This window comes from Strix aluco, chromosome 8 (assembly GCF_031877795.1).
Source record: "Strix aluco isolate bStrAlu1 chromosome 8, bStrAlu1.hap1, whole genome shotgun sequence".
In the NCBI taxonomy this organism is placed as follows: Eukaryota; Metazoa; Chordata; class Aves; order Strigiformes; family Strigidae; genus Strix; species Strix aluco.
In genome coordinates, this window is record NC_133938.1 from 32,205,895 (window position 1) to 32,230,887 (window position 24,993).

The 24,993-nt window shown below is 38.5% G+C and overlaps 1 protein-coding gene across 14 annotated transcripts in view; it reads right to left on the bottom strand.

Annotated features, from left to right (window-relative positions):
* The window catches only part of RABGAP1L (RAB GTPase activating protein 1 like), a 263,781-nt gene that overhangs the window by 83,295 nt on the left and 155,493 nt on the right, over positions 1 to 24,993 (bottom strand). For 12 of the 14 annotated variants that reach the window (XR_012624184.1, XM_074833042.1, XM_074833037.1 and 9 more), the window contains one exon: positions 11,956 to 11,997. Coding sequence is in view for 13 of the 14 variants with exons in the window: in XM_074833042.1 (XP_074689143.1) it covers positions 11,956 to 11,997 (42 nt within the window). In the remaining variant the exon portion in view is untranslated. Of the gene's footprint in view, positions 1 to 610; positions 893 to 11,955; positions 11,998 to 20,560; positions 20,916 to 24,993 lie in introns of those variants that run through there. The other 2 variants (XM_074833051.1, XM_074833052.1) reach the window with 2 other exon arrangements.

A 24,993-nucleotide genomic window follows, 5' to 3' on the forward strand; every position in this document is an offset into this window, starting at 1 on the left:
AAGCGATCCAACTAGCCCTAAAGATTGCTGAACGAGAAAAGTGGCCAGTACTGTATCTCTACACTGACTCCTGGATGGTGGCTAACGCTCTGTGGGGGTGGCTACAGGGGTGGAAGACGACTAATTGGCAGCGCAGAGGTAAACCCATCTGGGCTGCTGCATTGTGGCAGGACATCGCTGCCCGAGTGGAAAACGTGGCTCTAAAGGTACGTCATGTAGATGCTCATGTGCCCAAAAGCCGTGCCACCGAAGAACATCAAAACAATGAGCAAGTAGACAAGGCTGCCAACACTGAAGTAGCTCAGCTGGACCTGGACTGGGAGCGCAAGGGTGAGCTATTTGTAGCTCGATGGACCCATGAAACAACCGGGCATCTCGGGAGAGATGCAACGTACAGATGGGCTCGTGATCGAGGGGTGGACCTGACCATGGAGGCCATCTCACAGGTCACTCATGAATGTGAAACATGTGCTGCAACCAAGCGAGCCACACGAGTAAAGTCTCCCTGGAACAGAGGGCGATGGCTGAGTTTTCGATATGGTGAGGCCTGGCAAATTGACTATATCAGACCATTGCCACGAACACGCCAAGGCAAGCGCTACATACTCACCATGGTGGAAGCAACTACTGGTTGGCTCGAAACGTACACTGTAAATCATGCCACTGCCCGAAATACCATCTTAGGTCTTGAAAGGCAAATTTTATGGCGACATGGTACTCCTGAAAGAATTGAATCAGACAATGGGACCCATTTTCAAAATATTCTTATAAACTCCTGGGCAAAGAAACACGGCATTGAGTGGGTGTATCACATCCCTTATTACCCACAAGCATCTGGAAAGATTGAAAGATACAACGGACTGTTGAAGACTATGTTGAGAGCCTTGGACAATGGGGGATGGAAGCACTGGGATATAAATTTAGCAGAAGCCACTTGGCTAATTAACACCAGAGGATCTGTTAACCGTCCTGGTCCTGCCCAAACCAAACCCCTTCATACTGTGGGAGGAGATAAGGTCCCTGTAGTACACACAGGGCAATGGCTGGGGAAGGCAGTGTGGATTGCTCCTCCCTTGGGAAAAGGCAAGCCCACTCGTGGGATTGTTTTTGCTCAGGGACCTGGATGTACTTGGCAGGTAATGCGGGAGGATGGGGCTACTCAGTGTGTGCCTCAAGGACATTTAACCTTGGGGGGAAAATAATCTGTGGGCTGAGTTGTATGTTGCAGGAAGTGATGGAGGAAGTAGGAACGACGAAGAGTGAACCAGATACGTGCAATGATGACCCAAACCTAGCCGGTGCTGGAGCCCAACAGTCAAACATACTGCTCCTGTCCTGAACACAGATGGGAGCCAAGTCACTGAGCATCTGGAGGAGCGAAGAAAGATTATGAAATGGATAAATGAGTGTTATATGGGACCTGGGCATGACATAAATGGTATGGAATAAGGGGTGGAGACTGTACTGGGTCTGGCTGAGCCGGAATTGGTTTTCCCCTGTAGCAGCCCTCATGGTGCTGTGTTTTATGTTGGGAGCTGGCAGGGTGTTGATAGCACACTGGTGGTGTGGCTACTGCTGAGTAGTGCTTACACAGCACCAAGGCTCTTTCCGACATTTCCCCCCACACACAGTGGGACGGGGTGGACAAGATCTTGGGAGGGGACACAACCAGGACAGCTGACTCCAACTGACCAAAGGGATATTCCAGACCATCTGACGTCTGCTCAGTATAAAGCTGGGAGAAAGGAGGAAGGGGATGGGGTCACCCTTGGTCCTCCAAGGCAACCACTACGTGTATTGGAGCCCTGCTTCCTGAGAAGGCCCGACATCGCCTGTTCATGGGAAGTAGAGAATAAATCTGTTTTCTTTTTCTTGCTTCCGCGCAGGGACCTTTGCTCCACTTTGCTTATATTAAAACTGCTTTTGTTTTACCCATAAGGGTTGGGGTTTTTTTCCTATCTTATTTTCTTCCCCCTCTTTGCCCTGTTAAGAAAAAAGGGGAAAGGGGGGGGAAGTGATAGAGCGACTTGGTGGGTACCTGGCATTTAGCCAACGTCAAACCACCACAACTGGGAAGCAAGTTACAGAACTGACTAGAAGCACAGAGGCGAATGGGCAGAGTCACTGGTGACTTGTGGGCAAAACAGGCAAAAGGACTGATAATTCAGAGCACTGTCCATGTAAAAAGCCTTAAATTCTTCCTTGCGTAAATCAGACTTTAATAAGTTAATAGCTAACTCTCATCCTTATGGAAATTCAGGTTTGGTTCATTTTGGATAAGGTCTGGGCTTATGAAAAATGGAGTGAAATGGTTATTAAATAAAGTCTTTAAATCTAGAAACTTGTAATAGGATCTGATAGTTAGAGGCTAACACCAGATGAATTCAGGTTATATATAAGGTGCAAATTTTTAGAAATGTGGAACATTAACTACAGAATTAGCTTCCCAAGAGATGTGGTCTACTACTGTCATTGTGATTTTTACATCAGGCCTGGATTTCTTGTTTAAAAAGAGGTCTTTAAAATCCAAAAAATTCCAAGGCTTGGAAAAAAACCCCTAACTATCAGCTGAACTCCAATGCTCCATGTTTTCAGGAACTTCCTTCACACAGCGTAACAGTGAACCATCACTCAGATTTGCAATTTGCTGCCCCTTACACTTCCTACCATTCTTAAATACTTTGACATCCTCACTGAACACTACTTCTTATTTTTATCCATGTCTGACCAGGAATTGTGATTTTTCCTTCATGTAAACTTCACTACCCTTATCTATGCCATTAGATTACTGTCCTGCATTCTTCAGAAGGGCCTGACTGAAGTGAGCTTAAAAACTAAAAATGGCCCAAAAGGCAGTAACTTGCAAACTAAGCAGAATGTCTTATGATAAACACGTATTACTCACGCTTTGATTTCCATGTCGTAGACTATCTGGTCTGTAAGTACAGTTAAATTCTGTTTCTGGCCTTCCTATCCATGACATGTCTGTTTACTCACATGGTACTGATGCAGTTCAGATCTGCTCAGATGTACACAGCTGAGGTCCACTGAACTCAAGAAGTGGCTAATGGCAAAATATTCTCTAAGCAAGTAAAATTATACAGAATATGATTTGAAATTATCTGTATTTTCTGAATTCTGTAGCAAGAAACCAACCATCTTGATGGGGAGTGCTTTATAAATCTCTGTACTTCAAAATAGACCAAATTAGAACAACATATGGAACATTATGGAACATAAATATATATATATGTATATATATACACACATATGTACATAAACACTGACATAATATTTGGGAAAGGTTCATGGGATTCCAAGAAAAATGATGGGTTTCTATCTATCATTTTATGACAGTCAAAGAGGAGCTTTGTGCTTCTTGTACTATTTTCTATGGAGAAAAAAGTATGTGCCATCATGACTATTGCAGCTTCTATCTTTAATAAAGCCTGAACATAAATATGTTCACTTTAGGTGTTCATACTGGTTTAGTTCCCAGGTAACAGTGTTCTCACTTGTATGTTTAACAAGGCATGACAACTTGCTGTAAAAACTGGCAACCTGCCCACCTTGCATAATTTTAAAATGATGACCCTACATGAGCACTGTAGATTTCTTTCTCCCTCTCTGCATCCTCTGTCTGCCCACATTCTCCCTGTGCAAGCAGCTCAGTCTTCTGTGTCCTCCTTCTGCCCCAATCCTGCCTGCAAAACCACCACTAGTCTTGCCTCCTATCCTGCACTTTGTGTTGACAAGAATATCAAATTTTTATGAGAATGTACTGAAAGGCCAGTAAAGAGATAAACTAAACATTTTCATAATTGCTATATCAATTGCTAATTGATCAATGCCTATTTAATATGATTAGCATCTCCCTTCTATGTCAGCTGTTAAAGAAAAAAAAAGGAATTGGATTGCTTTTAACATTTCAGTGGCAAAAATTACTGACTTTGAAAAGCAAAATAGACTCTAAAACTGGAAGACCAAAGAAGAAAGTTCTCTTTCAAGTTTATTCCTACAAAAGAATAAGACACATTCTGCACCAGAACAGCTCTGAAAATCCATATGAATTACATCATGCCCACAGCAGGAACTTCACCTCTTACCTTATCAGAAATTTCTTTGTCCCTTCTGTTCTTCAGGTCTAATTCTAACTGTGTAATCTGGGTTTAGTGAAGTTTACATCTTTATCACTAATATTAGAGACAACACGATAAAACAATTCATTTCCAGAGTAGATTTGATCAGCGATCTGTGCTGGGGTCTGTGCTGGTCGGCCTATTCTTAAACAGCTTCGAAAAAAGGGTGAATCGTGAGGTGACAATGTTTGCAAATGCTACTAAATTATTCAGGGTTTTAAAGGCAGGGGCTTACAGTAAAGAATTGCAGAAGGACTGTAAGAGACTGAATGACTGGGCAATAGTACGGTAAATGGAAGTCAATGTAGATAAATGTAAATTGATGCATATGGGGAACAGTATCAATTTTACATATAAATGATAGACTCTGAGCTGAGAATTGCTACTCAGGATTGAATCTTGGAGTCACTGTGGACAGTTCTATGAAAATATGAACTCAGTGCAGAGCGGAGGTCAGCAAAATAAATCAAATGGTAGGAATTAACAGGAAAGGAATACAGATCTAAACAGAGAATGCCATTATTCTACACTGTAACTCCATGATGTGTTTTCTTCTTTGATAGTACACATTACTCTGGTCCTCCCATCTCAAAAAGGAGATAATAGAGACAGAAAAGTATTTATAGAGGAAATAAGGCTCATCAGAGACTTCCAAATGAGGAGACAAAAAATAGACTTAAGATTATTAAGCCTGGAAAATAGAGAGTTGATAAGAGATATGTAGACTTATAAAATCATGAGTGGTGTGGAGGAACCGAACTGTCCAAAATGCCTCCAACATAGGAACCACGAACCTCACATGAAACTCAGATGACAGGTTCAAAGCGAACAAAATGATAATTAAGCTGAGAAAATCTCCGTGGCTAATAGTTTACATGTGTTCCAAAAGTCACCAGACGAACCCATGGAATAACAATCCATACAAGAGTTATTAGACATGAGACACCACTTCTTTCTCAGAGAGTCTCCAAGACACAAGTTGCCAGATGAAAAAAAAAAAAAAAAAAAAGAGTATTATTGCCCCGTTCTTCCCGTTCTTGCAGTCTTTCCCATGTATCCACTGTTGGCAACAAGATACTGGGGTAGATAAGTCTACAAGTCTGATCTGGAATGACTAATTTTATAATTTTATTTACTTCAATTACATACTTAAGAAAATTTTTTTCCCACAGAATCACAAGATTTGCTAGATACATGAGTCATATACAGGATATTGAAAAGTTTCCAGTATCTAGAAATTATGAAAAGACAGTATAATGGGGAAATGCCATTAACACATACATCAGGGTTCAGTGCTGCTAAACAAATGCAGTCTAATAAAATTCCATGCTTTCTCTGCTTTCAGTCTTCTGTTCCTTTAAAAAGAGAACACCTCTTCTCCCTCAAAATTAAAAATTTATGGTGAACATTCAGCTAATAGAAATTGAACTGATTTTAGGTGTGAGGAGGAGATCAAATGGGCTAAGTAACTAGCCAGGACAGGATGGATTTTTAGCATGCAAATAAAGGTGGACAGTTAAAAATAGAAAACTGGTTCTGTTAGGGCTAGAAGATCAATAGCCTGCAAGTTGATTGATTCTGGACATTTTCACGTACAGATTTCTCTTTCTAAAGATATCATCTCCAACCAGTCACCAAGTACTGTTTTTTTGTGGCAGGAGGAGTGGGTTGGGGGGCCAACTTCTTCAGCCTAGCAAAACCTACAGTTTAAGGATCCCCTCGATTTAGGAACTAGAAAAATAAAAGCAGTGATCTGAGAGCCTTTTTAAAAGTGAACTCCTTGTCCTCTGCCTAATGGAGAAGACCTTGAAAAGAGAACAGTCAGTTCTGGTCTCTAGCACTGAAGAGTTAAGACCCACTTCTGTATCAGAAGCTTCAGCACTGATCCTGGGATTAGCTACTTAAAGAAGCTATAAAAAATTGGTGTAAAGGGCAACATCTGTTTTGTCTTAGATTCTAATGTGGACACTTCTTTTTTATCTTCAAAAGAACCGTTTGAGGATTTTAACGCACTTATAGAGTGGACTAAACCAGATCACCTAAAGTCAAACCAGGTTTAACTTGGAAAGGAACCCTGTATGTCACTTCATCCAAACTCCACCTTAAAGCGGTGCTGATTTAAACATCAGTTCAGGCTCCTCACATCACTGCAAATGCAAAGTAAGAGCAGAGAGAGAACAAAATAGCTGTTTTATCTCTTGGAGGCATGGCCTAAGTTCCGTTGCCTACACACTCAGTGCACTTTTCATGTGATACCTCTCAAAAAAGTTACAATAATTGCCACAATTTCATCCCCAGCTGAAAGACAATTCACATTTTTTAATTATCTCCATTTACAATATGCAAGTTTTACCTAAAATAAGCACCTGTCCAGTCTTCATTGAGATCCTCAGATGTTTATCTAGTAAGATTATACAAAATATCAGTACCTTATTTCAGCAAGACATGGAAGAATTTGGTTGTTCTGCTTAACTATTCCTCTTATACTACTCGTTTTCATCTGACTGATGAAAGTTATTTCATTACTTGCTGTTATGAATTGAACCCTTTGGCTTTTTTCTTGTTTGTTTTCTTAAAAGACTACACTACTATTTAAACACTAATGCTCCAGGCTAGATAGTGGCAAGTGAAAATTTCAGAGCAGGTGATAAAGGGAGGTGTAATCTCAAGGGAATGTCACAGTGGCTACTTCGCTTTACAATGCAAGCCACACATCTGCCTGAAAAAATAGGTAGAACCTACCCTTGAACAGCAGGTTCTAAGGTGCACAAAAATGGATGACTGCTCTGGCTATCTCTGGGTATGTCCACTTCTCATGAGCATAAATGTTTGAGCTACGCCTTTAACACAGAACAAAATTTCAGATCTAATTTTAAAGTTCTGGGTTGGTGCAAGTGGTAATGCAGGAGATAAATGATGGACAAAATCCAAGACAGATTAGGTCAGATGTCTATCCAAAGAAGGTAATGTCTTGAAAGTGAAAAAAGAAAACCTCTAATAAGCTATATGTTCATTAAGAAGTGAAATGTAAATACCCACAGAAGTACAGAATAATTTTATTCCAAATTTGTGCTCTTACACAAATCCACATCTAAGGTGGTGAAAAAGTATTTGTGAAACCCTCTGGTTAGTCACAAATACTATTTCATACAAACATAAAAGAACAATACAATCCTCATAGTTATCAGATAAAGTAGATTTTTTTAGAAATAAGGAAATACAACATTAATAAAGAAAACGTAGTGTGACCTCTCTTAAAGATCCTGTCATTCACCTCTAAAAAGAGTAATACAGAATTGAGGAGATGCAGAAGAGAAGTACTAAGATGCTCTAGAGTTCAAGAACACTAATATTGGTTTATTTAGTAAACAATATGGATGGTATCTATAAATACTTCAAGGTGATAAACACTGAGTGAGTGTCACTGGAAGGGGACTATTTAAGATAAAGAACAATGCTGATGTAAAAGTAGATGAGGGTAAAATGATCAGCCATAAATTTAAACCGGAATAAGGGAAATGGCCTTCCACCAGCAATATTGCTGCTGTTACTAGTTTATGAAATGGATGCCACGTCACATAATGGCATAATTTAGCAGGGAAGCATTTCTTTGGCCCAGGAGGTCCTTTTCAATCCAGATACAGAATGATATAAAGGTAACAAATAATATCCAAAGTAATTTTGACTTTTTTTTTTTTTAATCTAGGGAGCCTCTGTATCAATTACCTGAATTAATAGCATCATCTTGCTGTCCCTGTCACTGTAACTAGTATGCTTCTCCCTAATCAGTTGGGCACAGACTGACAGAAACAGCATTGAGACTGAAAGGTGGCAACAGAAATATCCAAGAAATACAACTGCCTTGTTTGTGTAATATACAGTTATCAGTTGATAACATGCAGTGAGAAGGAATGTAAGAATTCATAAGCACTGTTAGAAATGCTGCTCACATTTGCCTGAGTTCAAGGAACGATATATAAAAGTACTGGTTTTAAGATAATATATGTGCTGAAGTGAATCTCTGTAAGATAATAATGCACTGGCTGGGAAACACAAGCAGTAACCAATACATTATTGCTTCTCACTATTTTCTACTCATTTCAATTTGAATATGATACACCTTCCTAATCAAAACTATGGCTTTCCTCTGGCATTAAACAACATGTTTTTAACAGTCACCCAGCTGAAAGCTCAACAACCTAAGCTGACCTGAAGTGTTGTTACCAATCACACTCCATGAGTAGAAGAACGCTCAAAAAGAAAGTCTGGACATGGACCTATTTTAAAACCCTGTGGTTCATTCTTGCATTTCCAGTTAAAGTGTTTTCTTCCCTGCCTTTTCAGTAGTTAGCAACTACAACAGTAGTTAATCTAGAGCCTGACTTCTCCACAATCACGTATTTTGATACTTGCCTCAGTTTGCAAATTACAAAATAAAACATGCATTTAGCTGGTTTTGCTAAGGTAGCAAGATCAGCAACAAAAGATTAAGGAAATAACTACTGAAATATTAAAATATGAAAGAAAGCTTATTATTGCCATTGCTGTGAAAATTTTATGTTTACGTTGTCATTTCCAACAAACTAGTTGATGAAAAAAGGGATTGGAAAGTATGCTGGCACTGGAATGGTACATTTTGCTCTGTCATTCTCAATTAATAGTCTTAATTGGGATTTAAAAAATTAAAGTATCAATGTTGTTTGTTGAGTTGTCCTAAAGCACAGTCTTCTACGCTGCCTGTTTCAACACTGGTGTTCTTCTCACATCCCAGTGGTTCATTATATTTTCTGCTGCTCAGAAAATGAAAGGTGAGGGACTTGATTTTCTGACAGCTCAGCTTACTGAATGTTAATTCAGGTGCAGTCTCCACATGACGTAACTGAATGATTAATGTCAAACTGTAAAATACTGCCACCAGCTGGAGAAGTGACAGATGAGCATGCTGTGAAGTACACGAAAAGCAGTGACATGGATTAGAAAGCATAACATTTGGATGTTACAGAAAAAAAAAGACTGTGCCTTTCCTTTGATAAGAAATCAGATTAATGCCCTATTACAAATTATGGCCTCCATAGTTAAAGAGCTTTAAGTCTCTAGCTGTTCACTGCTACAGTCAGAATGTGGGAGAAGGAAAGGGAAAGGATTCCCCTCGTGTCTTAAATACATGCTTATTTTCCAAAGATTACTGCATCAAGATGTCTCGGGTAATTGGTCACAGAAGTAGTACTGTCATTTCAAAACTAACAAGCATTCATTTTGAATACCAGCAGCTGGTTGTAACAGTGAGAAACTGCATTGAGTAAATGGGAGTTCAAGATAAAAGCTTCTATTCTGTTGGTATTTAACGAGGGACTGTGAAGCACACGCTTCGCAAGGAAGTGAGGAAAAGGGCATTTGTACAGTAAAGACTGATATTCCACAGATGAAGGATTCTCTAGTCCAAATTAAAAATAATCCAAACGAATAATCACTCTGTTTTAACAAAGAACAAATCCTTAGGAGTTGTTTTCATTCGCTTCAGAATCAAGAGAGAAACAAAACCTTAGAAACACACAGGTTTTAAAGTGGTTGCTCTGCAGCATGCACATTCAGTTTCTGTAACTTAAAAAGACCGGTATGCTAAACCACTTTGTTTCTAATGATTAGGAGAGATTATGAACACATTTGAATAGGAAAAAAATTACTTCAGGTCTCAGACTACAAAATTATTTTCTTCCCTAACAGAACAGCAATTCCTGCTGAAAGCAAATCATATGTTAATTCAATTGTATATAATCACCAGCTCCATCTTGGTACCACTACGGAACTGTGCTCTTATGTGAGGGTTTCTGACTTAGAATCTTGTCTTACTCACCTGTATTTTCTTTGTATTTGTTTTTGGCTGCAATATGGAAATACTTCCTTAGGACAACACCTCCCTTATTTAGAGCCTATTACTGCCAGAGCAGCAGACACAGCATACTGCATATATATATAAGAAGAACTGCTATTAGCAGAATTAAAACCAACTCTTAAAACTCTTAAACTTAGAAAACAGTTTTAATAAGACTCACAAAATACTTTATTGAATTTTCCTCTTTTGGAACAGCCAAAGAGAAACGTTCAACTAGGTAAGCAGCATGTTGTGGAATATATATAAAATGAAAAGACTGATCACTTTCTCTGTTAAAAGAATTCAGCTAATCATTCAACACAAAAAAATTCCTTTGCAGTGTGACATCCATGAGTTAAGGATTTTAGTCCTTTCCAACATTATCAGATTTTCTAAACAGTTGTTCTGCTGCTAACCTCAGTTCAACCATTCCCACTAGCAGCAGCAGGAAACATAAGGAAAACAGACCTGTGGGTGTGGTCTCAAAGCCATCCTTCATAACCAAATTGAACAAAGTTCTCCTTCCCTCAACACCTTGCCAGCCATTTTCAGCTCAGTGCAAGTAGTCCTCCTTTTCTTTCCTCTTCTTCAGTTTTAAGATTCATAAGCTGGTATATATCTACCCCTTTCCAGAACCTGTTCTTACTACTACGGCAGCATACCTGTTCGGTGCTTGCTGTCACTTCTTTACTATCTATCATGCCATAGCCTACTAGATTTTCCTTTATTTAAAAAAAAAAAAAAAAATTAACAAGCCCCCATAGTTGCAAATAAAACATGAAACAGGAAGAAAAGAGCACACACTTCCCTCCCCCATTTTTTACAAATTTAGATTTGTGTAGGAGCACTTCCCTGGAAACGTACGTTAAAGAAATTTCCTGTTTATAGGCGACTTCATTTAATACATATACTTCTGTAGAAAGTCACAACACCATTTGACACATTAACTGTGTAAAACACAAGTTATTTTGGACATTTCCTTACCGTAATGCTACGTACCATCTCATAGCTACGCTGTAGCACTTCACCCAAGCTACCCTACCTCAAGTACATGTGTTTTGAAATTTCCAATTGCTCTGTTCACAGCAGCAGCATATATATGTACCTGGTGTGGAGCACTTTTGCTGCAGGACTTTGTGCTGCAGAAGTTGAATCTCCGAGATTTACTCTTCACTGAATAACTCACCTAGTAGCTGTTTGCTCTTTCTAGGTAAATGCTATGGAAAACACACTGGAGGACTAGCAACAGCCAAATGATATTAGCCTGTGTCCATGTTAAGGGGTTGTTAGAAGTGACAGGCTGTTCTGCCCTGAGCTTTAGCCTAAATTATTCGATGGGAATATAATTTGATTTCAAAGGTGTCATTTCAAATTCCACACCACGTGCCTGGGTTTGAACTAGTGCCAACTTGTGAAAGTCGGTGTAAGTTAAGTTTGAGCAATCCCACTGGCATCAAAAGGGCCAGTGCTTTACCTACAGGTTTATTTGTTTGTTTGTTTAGGTAAATTCTGTGTCCAAGGCGAAGACAGACATTCCCCATAAAAAGACTTCCACTCCTCTCTTGACATTACAAATACATTTGATACCAAATAATATTCAATCACATTTCTTAAATATTTATATGAAAGAACCCAGCCACAAAATAAATACACTGAGAAATGAATCAGAATTGTTTTCTTAATAGTAATTACACAAGACATTTAAATCCTTAGACTGCACTCCTTGTTCCAGGAACGTTATGACAATTAAGTTTAATAAAAACAGATCTACCATAAGTACAATTCTGAAGACGTCTCTACCCAAATGGATGACATTTCTCCTCTGTTCCCTCCTCCAGAAGTCCCACTATTATTGTTCCCTTAGAAATGATATCTTAAGCTAAGAAAATATTCCATACAGTTTAATAAAATAATAAAAAAAACCCCTTCTGATCAATGGCTTACCTTTAAGAGAGCCAAGGCTACATGGAAGATTATGTTCATACCCTGAAAATAAGAAGAAAAAGACTTCAGTCATTCCCAGCATACAAATCTCTCTTCCCTTTTACTTAGCATTATGTAGCATCATAACTAGATGCTGCAAACCTCTAGGGAATGCTTCCCTTTTCCCTGCTACACTTCAAAGTTCATCATTAAAGCCCCAAGGCAGTTTCCACACTCCCGGCTGGCGAAGATGACAGCTCTTCAGAGCTTTTGGAATCTCACTGTTCAATTCATCAGGTGCTATGGATGTGACAGGATACCCCTCCATCGTTTCAGTACCTGCCAATGCTGGTTTTCATGAACAGTGCAGAATATTGTAACAAGCAGGGCATCAAGAAAATGTAACAAATATTCTAGTTGATTGGATTTTTGCCAAGTAACTGAGCTTAGCTATGATTAATCATGTACAATCTTTCACGCTCAATGTAAAAAAAGCCCAACATAAACCAAAAAAGACCCCCATAAGTACACAGTACACCTTTTTTGCTGCTATTAGCCAAAAGCCAAAACTATTTCGAAGGTAAGCAAACTGATGTCTCTATCAAATAGTCGCTTTCTGGTTTGTGAAAGCTGGAAATAAAAGTGTACAGAAATCTATTCAGTGAAAAATACAATGACGATGTCCAATTATTTAAAAATCAAAGAAAGTAAAAATCAGTCCACTGACTGACTACAGAGGGGTGAAAAAGGCTACATTTCCACTTACGTTGTATACAAAAATAAGAAAAATGGCCCTCTGCTTTTGTTCAGCATCTTTGTTTTGACAACCAAGAGCTTGAGATTTTCCCCGGGGGAAGGGGAGCACATACCCTGAATGAGGCTCCTAACAGAAACTATGCTTGGGGTCCTGCTTGGAAAACTAGCCAGGGGCAGCTCAGGCCAGGCCACGCAAGACAACAGCCCTGTTAACAGTGCACACATCGCCTCAGCTGATGGAAAAGACTCTCCTGTCTGTAGCCTACCTATCTTGATTTAAGATTATAAATAGCTTTGTGTTCATCCAAATAGGAAAAATACCATATGAAATTCTCATTTGCTGGACTATGTACTTTGTGTTCAGCCTGTTTTCCTATTATATTTTACAAATCTTCTTGCCTGCTTGTTCAGCGGCATGATAAATCTTTTCTTATAATCTCTTTCAGAGATGATATCTAAAAACATCTCAACAGATTTGTACACAAGAAATACTGTCACTGCAATACATATCCTTGTGGAATAACAACAGGACTTTTTATAAGGGAACTTCTCCAAGGAATACCTGCTTTTGCAATTGAATATTTTTCCAAACCTCTTCCTGAAAGCCTGAGACCTTATTTCTATGAAAACCAGCTTTTATAAAAATCTGCAGAGACTTTTCAGAGGCATTCTTGGGAAGAAATTTTTTTTTTTACATGGTGCCTATACTTACATAGTATGGTGCCTTGAAGGGATTTTACCATTAACGACTCTTGGAAATGCTATGACATTAGACATAACGAATATTGCAACATGCAAGGAATTAATTTGCAATTTGATGCATAATCGTTATAACAACAAACTGACTTTTTCCACTAGAGGTCACAATTGTAGCAGGACTGAACCTTGCTTCATTAATAGGAAACTTCTTGCACATAGAATAACAAATACTTTAAATACAACGGAAGTTATTTTGGGTTTTATACTTTAATTTAATAGAAAAAAATGTCTGGCTGTGAATTTCAGTTATGACACTGATAATACTAGAGCACCAGCAGCAGTAAATTAAGTTCATAGTACTCTCAGTTTTATTCCAAATATCAATCTGAAGTCAACAATTCATTCCACACTGTCACGACATTATCAACTCTTACTTCCTAACAGAGAGGATTTGGTATGAACATGCAAGCTATAGATGAGAGTCATAACTACAAGCCATTCCAAACATTTTATTTTCTTTTCAATTAACTGGTTGATCTGATTTTGTTATTTTTGACTAGGGCTGTTACGTGCAATTGTGGGATTATTGAGCAATTAAGTGTCCTGTGTATTTTCTGACACTACAAAAAAACCCTAAAAAGAAAACCAAATCAGTTTTCCTTTATCTTCTAAATATTTTTTTTTGACTTGCCTGAAACTCACATTGCTCCTGAATTCAAACTAATCAAACTCTCTCCTGATACTCCTCTTATATGATCACTCTTCACATGGAGAGCAAACGCCTCAGAAAGAGGTTTCCTCCTGCCTTGAGGATCCCCGGCACTTTTACTAGTAGCCTCACTGGGCAGGGGGCAGCTCACAGACTCCCTCATGTTACTTGAGATAACCTGCTCAATGCACAAGCACTCTAAAATCAGAACACCAAAAGGACTTAAAACCTTCATATACAGCTGTCCTGAGCAGCACTCCACTACTCCTGGCAACAGAAAACATGCGCATCTTCATCTTTCCTCAAAGGGAGAGGTAACTCCTAAACCAAGGCAATATTCAGACCTGAGGCATCAACTGCTGCAGTTTCATTGTGACCAGCTTGGACTTGCTGGACCTTAAGGAATGTAATAGACCCTGTGACAGCTCAGTGAATTGGAGGTGGCATCTAGCAATCTACAGCAAGGCTTCTGCTCACGTTTGGATGTACAGCAAGATGCTTTAGATTTCAAATGTGGAGCCTTACCCACCCCTTCTAACAACACATTTTATAACCGCTGATCTACATACTTGAGTTATTTTTTCCTAATGCATGCAAGACATTCTGACATAGCCAAGTTTAATGATTATGATTATGAAAAAGAAGGCTCAGCTCATTTTTCCACTATCTCTTATTTAAAATCCTACTTCATTTACCACACACTGATTTATAAGATTCAGCTTAAACTTCTCCATCTATTTTAGAAGAAGGACCAAAAATACCAATATGCACCAGACATATAAATCATTGCTAGCAATATCCCTCCAGCAATTTTATAATGGAAACATGAAAGTACATACAAATCATCCACGGGGGGAAAGAGAAGGGAGCCCATATTAAATAAGCTTTGGATAATTACTTTTTAAAACCAAAGGTCATATGTTTAACTAGGCATTTGGAAATAAATGCTTTAATATCATGCAGATCATGTCTTAATATTTAAAAAATTTGCAAATGTTTAAGTTGTTCATAATTACCTGAACACTTGTGGTTTTTAATACAATGGTCAAAACTAAAAATATACACTATTACTAAACACGAACTGTTATAAGAGCACAGGAATGGTTAGAGGCTTATCATCATGTCATAAAGCTTCTCAATTATGCGGCCACTCTCTTGTTTTTCAACCTGAGAGGTTTTGGTGCTAGTGAGTAATGAAGGAGGAGTGTGCAGCCTGCACAGCTCCCAGACATTAAGCCCACAGGCAAGGATCCCAGAAATGAGGCATGTGGATATCCTCCTCCAGGGAGCTTTTAACTAGCCTTTTGCAGAAGGCCAGCAGTTTCTATGACAGCCTGGCTTATCTGACTAGTTAGGCATCTGCACACTATCTTCTTTTTTCCAACAGGTGTTATTTGAGAACCCTCTTAAGCTTGAGCAGAGGCATAGAGCATTTTAACAGATTTCATTAAGCTCGAGAGTTTTGGAGAAGGAACAAATCCATCTCAAAGCAGACAACTCTTGACTATTCTGCAGTCAAGATGGTGAAATAACTATCAGGAAAGGGAAAATTTTAAAGTTTGTGCTATCGTACAGCCTCCTTATGGCTCCTGCTGACTGCCACACTAACCATCTCTGCTTTACAAAGACTTCCATGGGACAGCTCTTACTCAAGGAGAAAGAGAATAGCTTTGCAGAAAAACCCTTCATACCTACTGGTATGACAGTGCTGGGACGAACACTCACCATCTGGTAGGTCACCATTTAACTCATTAAGAATCCCTTCAAAGAAGCATCCGCTTATTTGAATTATATGTCAAAAGACCATAATTTCTGACAGATTGTAGGTAACATTCCCATGGGCAAAACAGTGAAACTCTATCTCGTAAGACTATAAAAATGAAAGACTTCAACTGGAAATGGTACATGTGCACTGAAATTAAAGCTGGCTTAAAATAAGTGGAAATCTTATTATGTTAACCTCCTTCTAGTGAGAGAGTTTCACGGTCCCTTAAACCCATCTGAAGCCAAGATTCCTTCTGCAGATAGAAGAACTATTGATGAGTTCTCACTCTGAGTCCCTCTGCACTTAGAAACAGGATGACTTTTGAAAAGGCCTGAAAAGAACATTGGGAGCAGAGAACAATCAGAATGGTAGAGATCTGATTTTGTAGGATCCAGTTTGTATTCAGTGAGACCTCTGTGACAGAAAGGATGCTCATGGCTCCCCTTAGAGGGAGGAGGCATATCTATCCATTTGACCCAGAGACCAGAAAAAAGGGAGTTAAGGGGGCAAACTAAGACTTACTACTCAACAGCATAGCGTGGAGTTGGAAGAAGAGTTAGGCCAAACAATTTCATCATGTAGTATCCGGACAACATTTGCATAGGGGACAACTTCAGAATTTATCTCCTGTTTTAAAGCTTTTCTCTGATGACGGAAGCCTTGGGAGAAGTTAGGCTATATTAAATACCAGCATCTCTCCCTCTCCAACCCAGACCACCTGACAGACCTTCCTCTGGTTACAGGGCAATGCCCTCTATATCGTTTTCACAAATAAAAGGAAGTCAATCTCTCAAAAAATACATGGAAAATTCATTTAGTATTAGTGTCCTAATCTGTGGCTTTGCTGCTAGATATGCATGACATGTAGGAGGAACCAGTGAAGATACTGAGACAACACTCTATAAAGTTCAGCCCCATGTAATGAAGATATACGTGAAAGCCAACTGAGCACCTCCTTAAGGTCTGAGAAGTCTCAAGCATCACATGACATGCCATCAGGAGAACCAGTTAACCTATTCCAGCTTTCTAATAATTGAATTTTCCTTTTTTAAAAGAGAGATTAGCTATTCAACTGAAGTTAATCTGACATTGTTTCATAATTCAAAAGTGTGTCATAATTATGTGTTCAGTTGCACACTCTTTCAAAGGAGCTACAGAGGGTAATTGGGGTTACAAACTCTAAAGCAGAATTAAAATTCTATTTATGTTTTGGATTGCTTCCAGTAAAATATTTGTTTGGCAACTCTAATATGTTGAGAGCACACAATAAACTTTAGGAACGTCACAGATGTATTTATTTTCCTGACAACATAAATATATGGTCTGAAGCTCAAATTTCTCTTTGTAAGTAACACAGACTTGGAACACACTCTGCAGGGATATGCATGTTAATTAATGTCTTTTAGTCGGATATAGGTTCTATAGCTTGTACATTCTAGTTCAATGACAAGACAACTAAGGAAGAGAAAGGTTAACCCTCATTCAAATAAGGCACAACATAAAATAGCAAGCTTTGTATACAGCTTTCTTACCAAACACTTAAATTAGTAAAAGTAGAAAAAAGGAATTGCACGGAGATCTTACTGCTAATGAAGTACGGTCAGCCTCTCAGACTGGGCTTCCCCCAGTGACTCCATATACATTGCCTACTACAATAGCTCACAATAGGAAATGCTATAACACAAGAAAGAAGAAAATATGGAAATCTCCATCCTGATACTATAATGCTGTGAATAATACACAGACCAGTTGACTGAATTATTAAATAAGCAGGTACCAGGGAGATGGTAAAAATGGCACCATGGGATTGAGTATTTATTGTGCCACTTTTCTGTATTTTGCAGCATGAAAGGCACACGATAAATACTACCAGGCAACCATGAACCTGTATTAGTATGATTTTGCACAAAATTTTGTTTGGGTGGTTGCTTTTAACAGAAATGAATGGGATTTGGGAGTGCTAGTGAATATTTACACGTTTTGGGTGATTTTCATGTAATCTGCTGCTGAGATGTTGCTATGGCTGAATGAAGGTAAAGAGTGCTATGAAATTAGTACTTTTCACTCCAGCTTCTGTGACAGTTTTCAAAGAATAAAAATTACATCCAGAGAATTTTAAGTCATTTCCACATATCAAATTGCTCCCTAACACTGGGTATTTCTGCAGTGGCATGTTCCTAATTCACAGGCAGCTGGTTATGGGCTGGCAGCATGCTTTCTCCATTTGCTTGACCAAGCCATACACTAACATTACTTTTCTAGTTTTCAGAGGTTTAAATTACCGGAGGTTTTGACATTCCTTTCCGTCTTCCCACCCTGATTAATATGGGGACAAAGAAAGGGACCCGTTTCCACACTAGGCATCAAGGGCCTTATCACATACATATAACCAGGACAGAAAACGAGCCCTCGTATCTCTGTAGATAAGACAAGTCCTCCAGCTCTCATATGGAAACAGGGAATGGCTGTCAGACATGCTCAGAGGAGCAGGAATCATCCAGACACCAATTTTCTTGAGAGGAGCCAAGATGAGGGGTTCAAAACATCTCGACAGAGAGCCGTGCCTCCTTCCCCCTCTACATTTGGTCACATAACACAAAGGAAAATGCATGCCCATGTTAAACCAATGTCCTGCTTCCCTGCACTCCGTCTCATCTCCTTCCTGGTGTTCATCTTCTGTCTTTCTCTGCCACCACACAGTCCTGGCCCTTGCCCCTCTACACCTTGACATTCATTTTCCCTTTCCAACAGTCACTCAAACGCAAAGTTCACGTTTTTATTTTACGTACTTAGAAAATTCAGTATGGCCTCAGATTCTAAGCACGAAGTAATGGGAAGTGTTTTGGCACAGGCAGACTGCACTACCCTCTTCTTTAAAAACAGTCCCCAAATTAGCCGAGCTTCCTGGATTTGTTCACGGAATATCACTCTCCCATTTGTGATACTTTCCCTCAGTTATTTCTGAAGCATTTTTGAGGACTGCCAAGGCTGCTTAGAATATGCTGCTATTCAAATACAGCAGATGGCACTGGTGTTAAGTAAGCATTATGGAAATTTACTGTATTCCTAGAAAAATCAACCAAGTGAACATCAACTAGTAAGTGGCTAAAATATTTCAGCAGCAATGGGGAAAGTAATTCAGAGACATACTGTGACATGGCATTAGGTGTCTCTTCCCTCTGAGGCACAAACTAGGCCGTTCAAATAGGTCCCTCATCTTTGGTAACTTTTCACCTGTATCTTAGAACAGTTTCTGAAACAGAAGCATCCTCAACATTTTAGGACCACAACATTTATAAACATCACCAAAAAGGTGTTGATGAATCTTCTGTTTACATAAGTTATCTTGAATTGCAGATTGTTGTGCGACTGGTTCTTTTTTTGCTCATGCTGAGCATTTATCACCAGCCTTGTTATTTTGGGGATAAACAAGCTGCAGCTATGAATGGAAGATACATAAATTATGGATGCTCGCAGGAACAGCTGGACAACATAGTGTAAAGGGTTATGTTAAACCCTGTGACTCTCCCAAGAACCTCTCACATGTACTCTATTAAAATACTCTTCTCCTCAGTCCAAGCTTGAATTATTATAAATTCTGTGTAGCTTTAGAAGTGAATAGAACATTTTGTGTTCCCCTGTCCCTGTGGCAATACAGGACACAGTATTGCATACCTCCAATATTTCTGTTGTTGATTCAAATTTTATATCCAAACACCTAATACTTCTTATGACCTTCCTTTTGAAAAGAACTTTAAATTCTTTATCATTATGGTCTGAACGTTTTGAACACACACATACAAAAGGTTTAAAAAGTTCCTCATGCATGAAACACACTTTTTGCTTTCTTTTTACTTTAATTTCTGTGCTAGTACTGATAAACCCTCACAGTGGAATACAGCTGTAGTTATCTGATAGATTACGCTAAAATTACTTTTAGCATGGATTTAAATGACTCATCTAAATACATAAAAGCAAAACATTCAGGGCCAGAAAACCTGAGCTAACTCCACTGCAGACCTCAAGTTTTTGCAACAGAAGATTATAATGGTTGACATGTCAACAGATGCTTGAATGTAGCAAACCAGCATTACCATTGGACATGTATGTTCAAATTCTAGTCTTCGTCTGGAGTCTGAGAGACAACCTATTCTCTTTCTTCTTAAATTAATTAAAAGCTAGTTATACCAGTCTCAGAAAGAAATCCTTTCCAATCTCCTCACATGAAACGGTAGTGGCTGATAAAGACTTCAGAAGGGAGACTTAGCTCTCTAGCAGGCATAAAGAGCAATGGACAGGAGGAAGGACACAGTCTAAATGCCAAAGACTAATCGCCTCTATTCATAAGAAGGAAAACAAACACACACCACCCCCACCCCCCCGAAGCCTCTTCCAACTCACATGTATGACATTGACATTATTTTTGTAAATAGTACTGAAATAACGCAGGCAGTTTCAGCACAGATCTATACCTACTTACAATTTAAGCCTAGCTTTTAATATGCTGTTACTAAAAGAGATTTTATTTCTAGCAAGCCCAGTCTGCTGTTTTGCAAGATTTATTAAAACATTCATAATGAAGGGTTAACAAATGTAGACAATGTATCAACAACAGGTAATTCCAAAAAGTTCAATTTTTCTTCCCCTATAGATCTACAAAAGATAAACAACTGTACACAATCTTTTATTTAACTCACATTTCATCTGAGTGCAGATTTACAGAGGAAGTGGGCTTGTTCCCGACTCAATTCCTGAGGAAGTTTAATAAATTAAAATGTTAATCTGTTCTTTTTCAATTCTGTTGAAGGCATCACAGAAGTATCTGACAGTGACAGATAAAAAATAGCAGGCTATTATGGTATCTACTACTCAGTTAGTATTAACACGCAGAGACGACTGGTCTTATCGTCTGAGTGATACCATACGGCGTAGTGTTTCCTGGCACATCCATTCTTCAGCAAGACATGCACAAGACAGAAATCAAATCTTAAGCGCCAATAGTTATAATTCTTCTAAGATTTTCATTATTTCTTTATGAAGCAGTGCTCCCAGGAACCACATCTACACAACATGGCGCCACATTTTTACTATCAGTAGGTGCTCGTTTACTGGCAGCAAGTCATTCACATTTTAGAAGATTTCTAAAAACACCCATCAGGCTTCATTACCACAGATAAGTTTCTCGAAACTGATTATAAAAGTCATTTTATACAAAGTTCTAAAAGCAAGAGTTGATAAATAAAGGCCAAGGAATGACAGTATCTAGCTTTTAATTCCCACTTCTTCCACCGGGCTGCTGTGGGGTCCTGTGAAAGATAGTTTCACTTTGTTATCAGCTATATTAGAAAACTTTAAATTATTTCATAATCAAAATTGATAGATAATCAGTTGCACCCCCTTCTATTCAGTCTTGATCATAGAACAGCAGCTTAGTAGTCAAACTATCAATTTTTGTAATACGACTATGTAATTACTGACACTAAAATATACAAATATCTGTACCAGCCCAGAAAAGGCAGCATGTAGTAGGGTTTTTTATATACTCCTTAAAAGGAGAGAAGAACAGTTCTTAAGTATTTTATATCCCCAAGAACTGCACACAAAAATAGCCAGATCAACTTAAAACAGAGGTTACCAATAGTGTCTCAAAATTCTAAGTTAATAATGGAATGAGAGTGTCAGCTCTGAACCTCCTTTAGTTGTGGCAGTAATCTATATATCATAACGGTTAAAGTATTTTATTTTTTAAGCAGAAAAACATCATGACATTTTAAAAAATGCTTATAAATTGTCTGCCAACTGCTTGTTTTTTTCTAAGTGCCTAATTAAGGTCACTTATTTAGTGCTTTTAAAACACAGACTTTCATTTTAAATTGAACATTTTAAAATGCAAAATGAAGTTAAACGTCAATTCTTTGATATTCTGTAGCATAACCCAGGTTCGGTTGTTGCACCGGGGACAGCTTTACCTAAGCAACACGTGCTCTACCTAGATGAGCCGCTATTTCTGATCATGACTTTAAATAAATAATTTAAAATTGAACAAAAACAGAGCAGGTTCACAAAGTGTTCAATAACATAATGTCATATTGATAGATAAGACTGACAAGTCCAAATACAACTTTGAATTTCATCAACAATGTTGTTATTCAATGCAAACAGAAATAGCAAAAGGGGAAGAGACAAATGAAGCAGTTGAAACGGGCAGCTAAATGGAACGCTGTAGAAAGATCTTCAGCTGATGTTGACATGTTAAAATTTATCTGTGTAGCCAGACTCAAAAACATGCACTTTGCTGTAATCCCATGAAAACTTTCAACTGGACCAAACAGGTTTCTATTACAGGCAGTCAAGCCACCATGGTACTGTGGAGTACTGCCTGCAAACCCGAGATCTCCTTCAAGCTTTTGTCACAGGAAAGACAAAGAATTCCAAAATACTTTATTTCTAGATGAGGATGGGGGACAGATTCTGTCCCAGAGTTACTGAGGCAATATTCTAAGGCCACTGAAAATTTAAGTAATTTGGGGGTTGAATCACATCCTCAACAGCCTGGAGACAATTTGAAAAAAAAAAAAAAAAAAAAAAGTCCTAGAAGGACAACAGGATAAAAGAATTTGGTCACATAGAGGCCACGGCAAGTCCCAAATTCATATGAATTTAAATAAAATTGTTCTTTCTGTCAAGAATGATGAAAAGACCTTGACTGTAATGGCACTCACTTTGATGGGATTTTAAAAATTTCTCCATAAAACTTAATTCCCATCATAAATTTAGCTACTTTTTGATAGGAGATGCTCCTGCCCGGGAGGTCCACTCCCCAGCTCGTGCTACTGTTCCATCGTGCATGCAAGGGAAGGACACGTGTGTCCCTGGCTAGGTGCAAAACCACAGGATTTCCAACAGGTATCTTCCTCTCTGGATTGAGAGTTAAAGAGTATCTATAAAGACCCATTTCACTCTTCCAGCCACAGTGAAAAACTAAAAAAAACCAAGCCCATACAAAAACTCTTGGTTGACACAAATTCTTCATCCATACTTCAAGTATTTGCATGGGGTCCAAAGAGGGTCCCTTGGAATGACTAGTTGGCAGCATCCATTCAGCAATGGCTTTAACAGCTTTAATTTTCCCAATATTTTTCATTCATAAGAGTTGCATAGGATGTAAACATTTTGTCAGCAACAGACAGGACAGGGATGTAGAGAAAACCCAGTCAGGAAGGAAGTTGAAGGGTATTTAAAATTCATCTGTATCTATGACAAATTAATGAGAAGGCTGGAAGCTTGTTTTTAAAAACACAAGACAATTCACTTCAAAGGCTTCTCGATTTTTTGAGGATTTTTTTTGCAGAAGAATATGTTCCACTATTAGCAACTGCAACTGTTTTTTCTCCTTCCAGTTGCTGGAATTACAGGCATGCTGTTTGTTCAGAGATAAAGTAAAGGACAATTCAATGCAGACAAAAATTGTTTTTGACTGCTCCATTACTCCTTCTGGAGGCTGACTGGACAGACAGCTTCACAGTATGATTTCAGTCCTCCATTAAGGAATGGTTTCTTTCTTATTCTGTCTACAGCCATCTGCCTTCAGATTTTACTTCCCTTCTATGATGAGGGCCAACTAGGTTTTTATTTCGATATGATTTTAATCTCTGCCCCTCCCACAAATTCTCAGAAGTGCCTGTTACTTTAGACTGGTTGACCCATGAATCTTAGGAGCAGTTTTCTGATAGTCTACGCTGTTGCCTCAGTATGTCGTCTACACGCTGCCCCACTGCTTCTCAAGATATCTGTATTTATCTTCTCACTTGAAATCAATTTTCTTACCATTTCTGGTTTATTTTTAGCTGTCATAAAAGAGGCTTCTTTAGCTTTACATGATTACCCTCCACAAATGCTAACAAGTTTCCCTTTTTCTAGCAGACTCTAGTGTTGCGCTCTTCTCCTTGGATTCTTTCACCTTCTTTCCCAGAGTAATTCCTTCAGCCATGCCGAGATAAACACTGCCAGATGTGAGATGAATGCAAATGTTTTAAGAGCTGTTTCTTTTTTCATTCTAAATATTGAATCTATATTCACCATGACTAGAAGACTTCTTCAGCATATTTTATCATCAAGCTTAATATAATAAAGAGCGCAGGAGGTTCAGTCAGGATGTAACTATGCTGCTATCACAATAATCACCACTATGAAATTATATGTTGTACTTCTTGACAAACTCTCTCTTAAAATGGTCATTTCTCAGCGCAGGTGTACATTAAGATCAGAATGAAGTAATAAACTGAACCGACAAAGAATGATCAAATCCACACCAGAGGCTCATTTGGAATATTAACTCACTAACAGTTCCAAAGTGATCAAGGGATTGTATTTATCTACTGCACGACCAAAGAGGAGGACAAAGAGCAGAAAAACTAGCAACCTTTCTGCTTTTCCTATTTGCTTGCTTAAAATAACCAAGACACTGTGAAAGAAATAAAGCTCAGATATTTCTATGAAAATGTGAAATCACTTCACCATTAATAACTTTTGCACTCACTTGGATACCTGGTGGTATTAACCTGCCTCTTTTTGACAACTGAGTACCAATATGCAGAAGCAGCAATACTCTTAAGGAAAAAAATACTGAGTTAAGAGTGGTGGACACTGTTTAATAATGAATGCTACCAAGGCGTGTGCAGCAAGCCTGAAAATTTGCAGGTAAAATACTTCACAATAAAAATTAGCAGAGTGAACTACAACCAACAGTATTTCATACTCATGAAGCCCTTTGCATTTAAAATTCTCAATTACTTTATTTATTCTTCTTTTTTTATGTTTGTGACCCATTTAAATCGGAGAGGAAATCAGTGGCAGGTTCAAAAACAGTTTTAATTCCACGGAAGCTCTGAGTTTCTGGTGACAAAAGGAAGTACTAGTATTTACCAAAATAAATATTCCAGACTATCAATCTATTCTGTCTGGTTTTTTTAAGGAAGTGCAGATATATCTGCAATAAAGAAACAGATTGTTTTGTATCTGGAGTAATGTGTTCCTTAGTTGGAATAGTAGGGTAAAAAACAAAAGGAAAGAGCTTCATTCAGCTGTGCTGTTTGGCAGTTCTCACTATTTGTTTAATATCAGGCCACCA